This window comes from Podarcis bocagei, assembly GCF_964188305.1.
Source record: "Podarcis bocagei genome assembly, chromosome: 12".
Classification (NCBI taxonomy): Eukaryota; Metazoa; Chordata; class Lepidosauria; order Squamata; family Lacertidae; genus Podarcis; species Podarcis bocagei.
Window position 1 is genome coordinate 59,523,154 of NC_138137.1, and position 14,620 is coordinate 59,537,773.

Below are 14,620 nucleotides of genomic sequence, written 5' to 3' on the forward strand. Positions count from 1 at the left end.
GATTGCACATTTTACACTATTGTAGTTACTCCTGTTTATTGGACATTTAGCAAGGGAGCTGTGAGTCACAAAGCTAAGAGCGGAGTGGGAGAAGGGGACAAAGGGAGCTGACAGCAGGACAGGCCAATGAATACCAGAACAAAGGGAGATGTGGCAAGAGACTCGGGCAAGGCAGACAAGAGGACCCCAAAATTAATGGCCCAAAAGCTCAAAGCACAAAGCAGCACCAGCCTTGAGAGAGGAGCCATGAAAAAGAGACATATAAAGGAAGGTAATTTTAGCACCAGCACTTTGAATTGACTGATCAGGGAAGATGACATGCAGAGAAGCCTTTTGGGGAAGCTGCCTGCAGAATGGATAAGGCAATTTCCAAGTTATTTTAAAAACGCATTACTCTCACACACTAAACTCTAATGCACATATTGCCATTGTGTGGCAATTAATAATACAAGGGCTGTTTTGTTCAGAAATATTGAGAGCATCTTGAACAGCATCTCGGGAAGAGCTGCATGAAGATGAAATCAAGGATGGGAGCAGACAGCAGAACCTGAAGCATCCGTAATAGGTTAGCAAGGCCCTTTTGAAGTTATGCGTTGAGCTACACAAACGACAAATTAATGCTTGGCGTTTAGGTACCACTTGGCTTAGGCGGTGCTTTACTAACATTAACCAATTAAAGGTAAGTGACAGCAGGCGGCAGACTGCAGAAAAGATGAAAGCAGGCTTCAATTTGCTTCTCTGGGCAGGTATGCCAGTCTGTGTGCAGAATGTCGTCGTCCCCCCCCCCCCAAAAAAACCCCACCCTTCTAAATACCAGCATCTTTCCAGGCAGTCCTTAAGTAGTTTTGGTGAATTTACGACAGATCAACCAAGGAGACAGTGGAGGATTTTCTTTAAGGCTAAGTCAGCACCAAGCATGAAATTAAGACCTTCTCAGACAAGATTGAACTGGAAAGGGGGTGGGGAGGGAAGGTGACTCCATACCTAAAGCTGCTTTAGCGGCAGCAGACGCCACCCGGGGATCCACGACAGATGCCAGAAAAGCCACGGTGCTCATCACAGGGTTTCCAGACTGGCTGAAAGGCACAGGCTGGTAAGCCAAAGGGCCCAGCGAGGCATCGGAGTTCTCCAAGTAAGGATCCTCAATTGGAAGCCTCAGGAAATGGAGGATGCACTCGTCCTGAGTGCGGCTTCCGACATGCTCAGAAACTTTATTCCAGTCATCTTTGTACATCTCCAACGCCTTAAAAAACAAAGGGGGGAAATCAACTTTTAAAGAGACGCAATGCAAAAGTAGTTGGTTCACAAATTTGGTAAATGAAACAATATACCATGAGAACAGCAGGAACTGAACATTTGTTCAGATAATAGAAACAATTTGTGGTCCTGTTGAGATTAGAAGCAGGTGTTAGTAAGCTGTGGGGAGGTTTGGCTACATGTGACCACTCTTAAAAAAAAAAATTGATAGATTTTTGTGAACGTCTTTCAATGAAGGTAAATAATAGCAAATGCGTGTAAAAAGAACAAATTTGAAGAGCTGAGAAATTCTGAGAATGTTTATTTCAGAAAAGGCGAGCTACCAGACCTGCAAAGCAAGTGTCAAAAGTGATTACAATGGACCAAAACAACAGACATTCTGCAACTTGTTTGACAGCAGGATCCTTCTATTGTATGAGATAAATGGGAGCCTTCTTTCAGCATAGCAAGCAATCAGAGAAAGGCCAGAACATTGGAGACGTGCATTTATGGTGTAAGCTTGCCCTAAAGTACCATCCTCCAGTCTTTGGTACCGCTGGGCCATCACTGCTACTTCTGAACTCTCCTAGTGGCTAAAAATGTCCAAGCAGCAGCGACTCTTGGGGATCTTTTACCACCCCTTCCTTCCACAACATTGACTCTGAAACATGAAGAGAAGGTAGCCAAGCACTGTCATTTAGATCCTCCGACCTCAGAAACATGCCTAAAACTTCTGCTGCATTATTATCTTCGATTCAGGTTCCCCACACATATATTTCCCTGAACACAGAAACAAAATTCAGCAAGGCCTACACTCGCCTAGCATTTCAGCTTTGGATCTGAGAGTTGCTACTTCAAAACACACTGGCAACCAGCATGTGGCTTTACCTTCTCTAGAATGAGACCAAGTGGTATCCATCATCATGGCTGTTGCTAATCGGACTCCAAACACTCTTCTCCTTCCCTGGCCACCTCCAGACCCACAATCTGCCCCTTGACCTTAGCCTCAGTGGTCTTTTCACCAATTTCTCTACTATAATCTTTCCTATCACCTTTCAAATGCATTGCAAGTCTCACCTGCCATCTCTCTTCCTTTGAGCAACTCAGACCTCTGCATCGTTTCTGCCTTCCATCTCTCTTGACCCATCTCCAACCTGGTTTACAATTACCTCTAATCTACTAGTCCATGCTATAGCATCATCTCTTGCCAAGATTATTATTATTATTGACATATTCTTTGTGTCCTTCCTTCCTGTAGTGCCTTCTCTTGGGTTGATTCATATTGGCTCATTTAAATTGTCCCCACCCCACCCTGACATGACTCCACTCTGATGTAAACCATCAGCTGAAGGCGTAAACTTTCAGTTTGTTCCCTTTATTTGCTGGCTTCTAAGCTTTGTTGTGGCCGAATTATCTCTTCCATCTTGTGCTTTCTCCAAATTTTGGAACTATGGCATCTAGAATAAGTTGTGGAATTTAATATAAGTATCTGGAGGAGGGCAGAATTGGAAGACAGAGATATCCTGTTTCTACTTCCCATCTGAAATGCAACAGATCTGTTTCTAGAGCATGTTGAAAAGGGAAAAGAAAAGTGAACTGATTGTTCTTAAGGTGAGGGAGGGTACCAAGGAGAATAGTGTAGTGCAAACACTTTGATTTTTACGAAAATATTGCACAAAATGATTACAATTTTTTAAAAAAGGAAAGGCAGCATACCTGTCAAATGTACTGGAGGGTAGAAATAAAAATAAAAAAGGACTTCAACGGGTTCTCTTTCTCTGGAGAGAAACATGACCTCCAAGTCTTCTCTCCCATATGGAGAATAACAACCGAAAAATTTATATGAAAGCAGCTGCTGACAATTTGATTAGCTGAGCTTTCCTACATCAGCCATCGTGTCAACTGTTCTACAAAATCCAATGTCACCTTGCTCATTCCACACAGAAACAGCCAGACTTGTACTGCTATTACAAGACGCAATTCAAGTTCCAGGGACTAGTACATAATAAAGACACCCGGGTTTCGCAACAGGAACAAATAAGGCATATATCTGTGTGCTGTATGTTACTGGCATGAGTTCCTGTGAGATTTATTTGCTGCATTGGGAATTTGGTGTTCTCTTCTGGAAAGGCCGGGGCAGCGAATGCTTTTATAACATGTGGTAGCAAAATGTACACTTAGTCAGCCGCTGCAGCCAATCCCAATTTCTTCACTAATACACCCGCAGGATACAAACGTTAGAGAACATGTTTGTTGCCATTATGTTTTACACCTACACTACACAATGTGCGAAGCAGCTCTAAGAAGGAAGAAATGTGTGAATGGAGCAAAAAAACAACTGACACTGTAAATGCAAAGAGTCAGGGACTAGGAGAAGCAGCTGGGAAAGAACTGGCTTCTGTGCCAAATCACATTTTCTATGTTTTTAACAACTACAGATACAACATGTTCTTGGGTTTAGTCAGTAACCAGGAGAGCCTGAAAGGCAAAGGATGCTGGAGCGGTCACAAACTGAGTAGGGGGCTTCCAAGAATCTGCCCCACCTGGATTCCACTCTGTGCTGCACTAATTCTAACCGGGCACATAAATGTTTCCCCCCCATGGCAACCTTGATTTCTGCTTGTTTCATCTGTCTTACTGCTTAGAAGAAAGCCAATAACGTTTCCTTTTGTGTTCTGTGGAATTTAACATATATGTAACACAACTTCATTTATCTGACAGTGATTAACCTGCAGGGAGGAGAAAAACCGACTCCGCACCAAAGAGATACAGGGCCGGCAGGCAAGGGACAACTTGGATATTTATTTTTTTGAAGCTTGTGACATGTGCACTTCCTCAAAGGCACTCTAAGAATTTATAAAGGACGTGCTTCATCTATTGGAGGTTGAAACACAAACTGATATCCGCTTCGCTGCTTTATCTGGATGTTAAAAAGTGTGAGAGAAAGGGGGAAAAAGCAGTTGTGTCTAGAGAGCTAAATTATAGTACAGACGCTGGGCTCTCTCCCTGTCAAAAATGAATTAACAAGATGGTCCTCCTATGAATTAGCTGCTCAGAAGCTTTCTTGCAGTCTTGCATAGCAACAGTTCAGTTTTACCCAAGCGCCACTGATATCATTGTCACCTCCTTTCAAATATGGAAGTATAAGATCAACTGACACCTCTGGGCTGCAAATAAACCACATTACTGTATCTTTCTGGAAATCGCTGTTCCAGGCTATTCGCACTATTAACGGCAATGAAAGTGTAAGATATGCTGCCGCTGCAAATAACCTTATCAACACGACTGCTTTACACAATCAGACACCGTAAGGTGCATTAAATGACATTATTTTATACACCGCATCCCAGTGTTGATAAGCAATGCAGTGTCAAACTCATCACCCTGAAGTAACATAGATGTTTTCATATAAAATGGACCTCTGTATGGAAGCACAATTCTGTTGTGCTGCCCCATCCAATGACAGTGTTCCCGCTACGTATAAAAGAAATCAGGGAGAGACAATGAGCGCACCATTTATAAGACTGAACCTGCCTCCCCCTTTTGCTAGTACAGTCATACCTCGGGTTAAAGTAGCTTCGTGTTAAATCTTTTCAGGTTGCGTCCCACGGTGACCCAGAAGTAACGGAATGGGTTACTTCCAGGTTTCGCTGCTCACGTATAAGCTCAAAATGACGTCACGCACATGCGCAGAGAATCGCAACCCACGCACGCACAGACGGGGGTTGCGTTCTGCTCAGGATGCGAACGGGGCTCCGGAACGGATCCCATTGGGGAAGCTTTACCTAGCTACCTTACCATGAGGGAACAGGTGGCATGTGGAGATGGCAATGGGCCAGATGATGACTGTTCAGTTGCTCAGGTGGTTGTGTGTTCGCTCCCTACTCCACTCAGGTTCAAGTTATGCCACTAAACTCCTCATCAGGAAAGGCTGGGGTGGTTTCCTAAGCAAGAGGAGAAAGTCTATCCTGGCTGCTTTCCTGAAACTGAAGGAGATTTGCTTGGCCTGCCAGAACTATTGCAATCCCAACGTGGGCTAGGCAGAGAAAGACCAGACCTGCTCGCTCTTGCCGATTAGACAAGTTGTTTTACTCAAGGAAGCACAAGGCATGCTTTGCCGCCAAGCAGGAAGCCGCCTGCGCTGTCAGAAACCAGCGGCTACCGTTTCCCTCTCGTCTGGCAAGAGGGCTTCTGGCTTGCTCAGACACCAAAGTCAGCCAGCACTTCCACATTTATATTAAGCCACGACATATGCGAGTACAGATCTTGAAAGCCTCCGTGTTGGAGCAACACAGGGGGAAATTAGGCCTGCTCGGAGAAACAGCACAGCTGGTGTTTACTACAAACTCAGTGCTGTACAATGAAAAATCTGCAAGGGTCGTAATACTGCACACATGGCCTAGAAGAACTTGCCCCCCCTAAGAAGGTGACAGTGACGCCAGGCAGGATGCATGCGTGAGCTCTTGCCGGGGGCGGGTGCTGCAAACATGCAAGGCGAGCCCCCACCCCACAACAGCCAATGAACACACCTAACAGACTAGAACATCACATGACTAGAGCAACCCTTTGCAAGAGCTTCCGGCTCAGCCCTGCCTCTTCGCTCGCTGCCAAGTATTTCCTGCCTCACTTTTTATCCATGCCTCATCCTGTGCCTTTTTACTTAATGCCGGTTGACCTAGCAGTAGCTCAGTCTGATGCTTCTCCACGAGTGCTTGGGGAATACAAGTAAGATACATGCCTTTTTCTTTTTCTGCTTTGCTCCCCCAAACTCAAAATGCTATTAAGCTCTGTTTTTCAAAAAGCGAGACAGAAGCAAGGCTACAATTAACGTCAACAGGGGAAAGCGGGTGATATGGAGAAAATATCGACTGGAAATACCATTGAGACCTCCCAAGCAAAGTATCAAGACACTCAACAAAATTCTTATTTTCAGACTAGAGCAGGCAGTGTGCAAGGTTTTGTTGCTGTTGCTGTTGCTGTTGCTGTTCCAACGCCTAATGATGGAGTGGACGGCCTGGGTAGGAACAGAATACTAGGTTCAGTTCACCATTGACAGAAAACCATGGTTTCCTGCTATGTGAATGAACCGCGGTGAGCTTTGAGCTTGTGCATTACAGCTAGGAGCCATCAGCAGAACTCTCCTGCGTAAATTTTTCTAATCCTCTTTTATAAAAATTATGTTTATAGTACATATATCTTGACATCCAAACTTGGGAAACCCATGCTTTGTTTAAATTAAGGTGAGAACAAATAAGGATCAAAACATAGGGAACTGTGGCTAGTTTAAAATCTGAAGCAGAATCCTCTAATCTCCCCTGAGATGTGGAAGATTTGGGGTGGCGGCGGCGGGGGGGGGGGAGTGAACACAAAAGCCCAAGCAGGTTCACTCATGTAGAGGGGAACGATGACTGCCTGTTGTGCCTGAGGGCCAATGGAGGACGGCCTTTTCCTACTGGAGGCTGCCTGAACCATTTGCTCGTCAGAGGCTCTCCTCCAGGGCCTCCCATCACCTAAAGCGAGGTGGTGGATGCCTAGGAAGAAGATTTTTTTCCATCGTGGTGCCTTGCATTAGTAACACCTACCCCAGAGCAGCTCACCTGATGCCATTTTTGAAGCCTCTTCAGCACAAGGAAGAGGGTCTTTTTCTGCTGTCTAGCCACTGCAGCATATTTTAGAGCATGTTTTATTTTCATTTTTATAGCTCTGCTGGATTTTATGAGTGCTACCCTTTTGCACTTTTAACGTTTTATATAGAGATTTCATTACAGTTTCTTCATATAAACTGTACATCACTCAGCAGCCTTTGCAATGAAGAACTGCCGATAGATAATATTAAACAAATTCCAATATGCATGTAAGCAGCTTTGAGACACAACCTAAGGCTCTGTACAGCAAGATTACAAAGGCCTCATCGCATCTGGAAACCAAGCCTTATGAGGAACGGTTTAGGGAGGTGGGTATGTTTAAGCCTGGAGAAGGGGAGGCTGAGAGGAGATACGATAGCTACCTTCAAATATCTAAAGGGCTATCACATGGATGATGAAGCAAACTTGTTTTCTACTGCTCCCAAGGGTAGGACTCAAACCAATGAATTGAACTTACAAAAAGGGAGATTCCAACTAAGTATCAGAAGAGCTTTCAGATGGTAAAGCTGCCATGCAGAGGGGTTAGACTAATGACCCTGGGTTCTTTCCAAATCTACAATTCTATTTTTGTATGATTCTTGCATTGACTCCTTTCAGGTTCATCCACAGCTTTGCAACAAAACACCATCAACAATTCTATAGCCATACAGCTGACAACCAAGGACTCATGTTTTACTTACTGCTTATTATTATACTATTATAATTTATTAAATTTATGTACCACCCTTTATCAACAGATCTCAGGGCAGTTTGGAATAAAATACAAGATAAAACACAATAATTAAACCAAAACCACAAAACAATAACTTCCCACAGGCACACGTAAAAGTCTGTAGGATATTAATCAGCCAAACGCTTGGTTGAAGAGGAACATTTTTGCCTGGTGCCTAAAAATATATAATGAAGGTGCCAGGCGAACCTCCCTGGGGGAAAGCATTTCACAAATGGGGAGCCACTGCCGAAAAGGCTCTGCTTTCTACTCAACAATCTTGTTCTATACAAGAAGTCACCCAGAAACATATTAACTCAATGTAAGTCAGAAACTAGGTACCACTTCAAATGTCACTCAGCAGCCTCCTTTTCTCTGCATCTCCACCATCACAATTCCCCAATCTTCCCCCACTCAAAATTTCTTACCTCAAGTAGCAGCAGGGTCTCTTGTTCTGTCCATTCTCGCCCAGCGTTAGCACTTTTGCTCTGTATGAAGGAGGAGGGAAACAGTTCACTCATGTACCCAGTGCACAGGTGAGTATGGCTATCATTGTCAAGAGGTGGGATTGGCAATTTGTTCCATCACAGATGTGGTACTTGTTGGAAGGGCCCTCCCTAAACACAGAAAAGCCCTAGTGGCACATGCCATGTCAAAGGAGAACCTGATAAACTCTTGCAAAGTTGCATCATCTGCAACATCATCATTTCATTATTTGTATGGCACCCATCAGGCACTCTGGGGGGCTTCCAGCAATCAATCAATCTGCTCGGTGGCAGAATTCAACTTCAGAATTCAAGGAACGTAACTCTTACAGCAAACTTGCTAATAAAGTTCCGTATAGTTAAAGCTATGGTTTTCCCAGTAGTGTTGTATGGAAGTGAGAGCTGGACCATAAAGAAGGCTGATAGCTGAAGAATGGATGCTTTTGAATTATGGTGCTGGAGGAGACTCTTGAGAGTCCCATGGACTGCAAGAAGATCAAACCTCTCCATTCTGAAGGAAATCAGCCCTGAGTGCTCACTGGAAGGACAGATCTTGAAGCGGAGGCTCCAAGACTTTGGCCACCTCATGAGAAGAGAAGACTCCCTGGAAAAGACCCTGATGTTGGGAAAGATGGAGGGCAGAAGGAGAAGGGGACAACAGAGGACGAGATGGTTGGATAGTGTTCTCGAAGCTACCATCCTGAGTTTGACCAAACTGCAGGAGGCAGTGGAAGACAGGAGTGCCTGGCATGCTCTGGTCCATGGGGTCACTAAGAGTCGGACACGACTAAACAACAACACCACCACCACCAACACCACACACACACACAATAAAACACCAAACTTTAAAAACTTCCCTATATAGGGCTGCCTTCAGATGTCTTCTAAAAGTCAAATAGTTGTTTATCTGTTTGACATCTGAGGGGAGGGCGTTCCACAGGGCAGGCGCCACTACTGAGAAAGATGACTGCTGCTCCTTGGGGCAGCTTGACTCAGCAGTTGAGGCAAGAATCCCCGAAGCAATCAACACTTTCTCAGTAGGAAATCTGAGCAGAATAGAGGGTTAACTATTTCTAAGGTTACGGATCTGTGTAACAGAAGAAGCGCTGCATGCAGGCACTTTCCCTTTAAGACAATGTTCGAACAAGTGAGGTAAAGTGGAAGAGCTCTCCTTTTAGCAACATCCTACAAAGAATAGTCCGGGGGGGGGGGGGAGGATTGCAGAGCAGGAAAGAAGGCAAGATGGTTCCTATACAACACCCTGCACTGATACTAGGATATGGCTGCTAATTCAAATACCAAGAGTAGATTAGCCTACTATCATCCCAACTCTCTGCAACTAAGAGATAACAGGAATGCACAACCTGCATCAAATCTTAATAAATGCAACACACCAGCAAAGACTGTGTTCGTGACTGAGACAAGCTCAGCTAAATAAATGCGCCCCAGTACAGGGGAAGGCTAACGTGCCTTGTCCCAACATCTGCTTGTTTTCCTCTTCCCAAATATCTCCAAATATGGCAATCAAAAGCAATGCTTAGAATGTCCATTAAATCTCCCAGAATTCTCTACAGGTGCTCATAAATATTTAGCATTGTAGGAAAATATCACGCCAGCCTTAAAATTAGCATCAATTCTGGTTGCTAAAAAATCCAAAAAAAAAAAAAAGGATCAATAGGGGTGTGTGAGAGAGAAAGAGAGAGAGACAGCTGTTCTGAAACAAACATACAGCATTTATAAAGATCTGACTATGTGGATGTTCTGTGTATAGGACACAAACATCAAAGGGACACAAGTCTGAATATTTAATGACAGCCATGTATTTCTGTTGAGCTATCATAAACAGAGGGCAACTGTGTCCAGTTCTGGGCACCACAGTTCAAGAAGGACACTGAGAAACTGGAACGTGTCCAGAGGAGGGCAACCAAAATGGTCAAAGGCCTGGAAACGATGCCTTATGAGGAACGGCTAAGGGAGCTGGGCATGTTTAGCCTGGAGAAGAGGAGGTTAAGGGGTGATATGATAGCCATGTTCAAATATATAAAAGGATGTCACATAGAGGAGGGAGAAAGGTTGTTTTCTGCTGCTCCAGAGAAGCGGACACGGAGCAATGGATCCAAACTACAAGAAAGAAGATTCCACCTAAACATTAGGAAGAACTTGCTGACAGTAAGAGCTGTTCAACAGTGGAATTTGCTGCCAAGGAGTGTGGTGGAGTCTCCTTCTTTGGAGGTCTTTAAGCAGAGGCTTGACAACCATATGTCAGGAGTGCTCTGATGGTGTTTCCTGCTTGGCAGGGGGTTGGACTCGATGGCCCTTGTGGTCTCTTCCAACTCTATGATTCTAAGGAAATTCCTGCATTGTAAGAACGTCCCTGCTGGACCAGGCAAAGGCCCATCTAGCCCGGCACCTCCTTCTCAGTGGCTGGCCAGATGTCCTAATGAGGATCCCTCAAGGAGGACTCAAGTGAAACAGCATTGTTCTGCAGCTGCTGGAATACAGATGCATACTGCCTCCGATACTGGTCTAAGTTGGTGGTCATTACTACATCTTTTGGTAGCAAATCCCATAGTTGGAACATGTGCTCTGTGAAGAAGTACGTCTGACTTGAATCTCCCAACATTCAGGTGCCTCCAGGAACCCCACAAGTAGCAGATGAGTGCAAGAGCCCATGAATGACCCCCAGGAACCGGCATTCAGAGGCATGCTGCCTTACATAGCCTTGACTACTTAGTTGCTGATGGGGTGCCCAAGAAACAGAAAACGTAATCTCTGCAAGTTCTTAATGTCTGACGCTGTATTGTTTTTAATATTCGGTTGGAAGCCGTCCAGAGTGGCTGGGGAAACCCAGCCAGATGGGCAGGGTATAAATAACAAATTATTATTATTATTATTATTATTATTATTATTATTATTATTATTATTATTATTATTATATAACACAAAGGGGGCAGACAGGGGTCTGGAAAGAAGAGAGAATATCTAGTGCCTTGCCTTTGCCAATGTTTTCTTTGAGTATATGTCTGTACGAAGCCCAAAGTTCTGCAGGTCAGTAGGTTTATCCTTGTTTTTCTCGGGGAAATTCAACATCTGCTGAGCAGCTGGGATCTGGGTAAAGAAATGTAAAAAGGATGAGAGCAGGAGGGAGGATACGAAAGCATCAGAACAGTCATATTAATCAGCCTATGTTACTGGGGAAGTGCAAGTGGAATGTTGAAAGCGTGCTGTTTATAGTAGATACTACTACTACTACCACTGCTACTTAAGAATGCTTGAGAGGAGAATTTCTCACAATCCGTCAGATTAAGAAAAACAGCTATAGTATCCCTTCTATGAACCATTTGAAGCTCCAGGACCACATGGCAACCGTGAATCTCTGCTAGTGTTTGCAAATAGTTTTTTGTTGTTGTTTTGTTTTAAAGGGACAACTCTCTAAGGCACTAAAAATCAGGGGTGAAACAGAATTATATAAAAGTTCTTAGCATTTCCCCCTCGGCGTCTGGATGGTATCAACTATTTTGGAAAGCTTTTTGCTTGCTACGCATTTGGGCCCCTCTTAATGATATTGTGACCAAATTTTGCATGATGGCCCCCAAGTGCAACAGGTTTTCCTCTATGTTTGGATACCAGTGGCCACCATTTTGAACAAGGTGGCGGACTGAACCTTCCAAAACTGCACTGGTTTTTTTTGGTCGCTTAGAATTCCCGAGTAACACCAGGAAGGAGGCAGCTGGCCCTGCTACAATTCGTAGGGGGCAAAGGCGTTCCAAGATGGCAATGGATCTTTACCTGAGGTGTCCGAAGGTGAAGAGGCATGAGTCCCGAGGGAGTGTCAGCAAGCACGTTGAAGTGTGGGGTGGGAGGAGGCCCCATGGCCATGGGTCGGCTCTCTGGATCCACTTGGTAATTAATAAGCCCCCACTGTTCCAAAAAGGCATGTACCCTAGGAGGTAACGTTACAAGAGCGAAAGACTGAATGAAGGAAAAGTTATCAGAATGGGAAAGGCAGTGGGTCAGAAAGAGGGAACATTTTAGAACAGAAGGACTTAACTTCAAGACCAGCCCTGAAGCATCTTACAATAGCTCCACACCCATCTTTTCCTTTTACTCTTGTTCAGCTCATTTCAGTTCGGCTTGGGAATAACTTACCAGAATGCTGCATGCATGCGTACACACACACACACACACACACACACACACACACACACCCCTCTGCCCCCTCCATGGCACACAAAGCCCATTACTTGATTCAGCTCTCTCATTTTACCCCAGGGCAGGCTCCCCATCTGCTGAAGGGTGAGAAAAACCCTCTTCACTTGCCTTTAGGCAAATTAAGAAGCAGTTATTGTGCCAGGCAATTGGTTTGAACTGAATTTTACTCTCGCTCTGTCGACCGGCTTACCCAACACTGGTTTTTTTGTGGCTTTGCGCTTTATTACGTTGGTCTGGTTATATGCTCTTTTGGCACTGTTTAAATTCTGATTTTGATTTTTGTGAGCCATTATAAACATTTAAAATAAAATAAACCCCCCGAATAAAGCAAAATTATTAAATGAGCATTTGATAAGAGTAAATCTGGCATTTCATAAAATGCAACCCTTCTGCAGGCCAATAATAATAATAATAATAATAATAATAATAATAATAATAATAATGTGTAATCACAGGCTTCTGAGATGGCTGACAGGAGATTGTGGAAAGAATACCAGAAAACACAGCACATATTGAGGAAGTTCTTTCCCAAATGCTTGACTGACACCCCAATAAGTACTCAGAACTGACATCATGGCTGGGAATGAGTGGCTTGATCACATCATGTGATCTCTACACCTTTCCAACCAGTCTCTAATGAATCTATATTAGGCTATCAGGGGTTTTTTAACCGAGACCACAGAGATGGGGATGGTGCCTGGAGCACCTTGTAAAAAAGAAAGAAAAAGGCAGCATAGGATATAAACAAGAGTAGCTTCTTCCTTCCATTTCCCACACTGCCTTAGCAACACTCTGCGCATGGATACTCTCCAGGCCAGCTGACAGAAAAAGCAGCAGGTAAGAAAAAGCATGGCTGTATTTGGGCATAGAGTACATGTTCTTCGTCTTTCAAGCATTAATGTGCTCATCCCTCAATATTTCCCCAACCCTGAAGTTTTGAACAATGGGATTTTTAGCTTGAAAGGGATGATTAAAAAACAACAACACTTTGATGAGTTAAATTTCCTGTTCCACCTGCAGCCAAGTAGAGCAAGACTTACCGCATTACTGCACAAACATCTCCAGTCAAGTTCCTTCTGCAGGCAGTGCTAGTCAAGTACTCTTGAGGGTTTAAGCGATACGTATCAATCATGAAATTGCGGTAAGCCAAATATCTGGAAAGAAATCCACAGACATAATATGGATACACCTTCCAACTGTGCGTCACTTGAGAATGTCAGGGTCTCTTTAACAGAGAAGGCTATTAAGATGCTGGATTACTTGCCCTTCACCCTAAGGTACTAGGGCAGGTTACGACGAAATACTAAAAACAATTTAAAGCATCTTACAGTCACAAAGATAAGGTGGTCCCTAAAAATATGCACCTCAAGTGTCAAAAGCCAGGGTGAACAGATGCCTCTGTGGTGGTGGAGTTCCATAACTTAGGGGCCACCATAGAGAAGGCCCTCCCAGGCTGCTGCCAACCCTCCTGCCCCCTGAACTTCTGAGGGTGAAGAAACTACTACAGGGAAGGAGGCGGTTTTTCAGGTAATATTGACAATTTAACTATGTGGTTGATCATTAACAACCTGTCTGAGGACAGGTCTATTGAGAAGCAAAACAAACACCTTCCATCTCCTTTCCTGAATTGAACAGACATGCTGACCTATTTCAAACAAAACAAAACCAATTCCTGTTATGTTCAAAACCAAGGCCTGCTTTGACTAGGGACTGAAGCAAAACAAAAAGGGAAATGAGGGCTTCAGTGTGCAGCTTTTATGCCGTGTCTCATCTACTTGGGTGTCCTCGGTTTACTAATAGGACACATCCCTTTAGTTACAACCCAGGCATCAGAAGAAGTTTTGAGTTTCAGTTCAGTGGAGCCTTACAGAGGGGCACCAAGGAGGTCGCCTCTGGGGCAGGAAGGTGCCAGCTATTCCAAGGCCACTTCCCTTATTCAGTAAGCCTGAGAGGGTTTCACAGATGGAAGAGCAGCTGAGGAAGACCAACTGGGACACCAGCCTGCTTCCTTCCGCACTCTTTCATGGTGAAACCGGGGGGTGGGGGGTGGAGGCGAGAACAAAAAGCAGAAAAGAAAAGGAAAATTGGAGAGAGAGAACAGCAAACATTAAGAAGAGGGATACAGGATAGAAACTACGGAGCTCAGGAGGCAGAAAGCAAGAAAATATTATCCAACAGCTATTTCCATTATGTAAGGGAAATACATTTTCCCTTTATCTTGTTGGCCCGCTTAATGATTCATCTTCTAAAGACTTCATTTTTGTGCAGGAAAAATAAACCAATGCAAAGTAGAGCCCAGGTGAGCTGTGTCTCTTTAGCACTTTCCCTGGTGC

The 14,620-nt window shown here is 44.2% G+C and overlaps 1 protein-coding gene across 1 annotated transcript in view; it reads right to left on the minus strand.

Annotated features, from left to right (window-relative positions):
- SMARCC1 (SWI/SNF related BAF chromatin remodeling complex subunit C1) overlaps positions 1–14,620 on the minus strand; it is a 99,058-nt gene that overhangs the window by 45,037 nt on the left and 39,401 nt on the right. Inside the window, exons 16-20 of the mRNA XM_081163504.1 lie at positions 13,328–13,441; positions 11,865–12,018; positions 11,070–11,183; positions 8,019–8,078; positions 985–1,243 (exon numbers count right to left, since the gene is read on the minus strand). Coding sequence (XP_081019630.1) covers positions 985–1,243; positions 8,019–8,078; positions 11,070–11,183; positions 11,865–12,018; positions 13,328–13,441 — 701 coding nt within the window. The remainder of the gene's footprint in view (positions 1–984; positions 1,244–8,018; positions 8,079–11,069; positions 11,184–11,864; positions 12,019–13,327; positions 13,442–14,620) is intronic.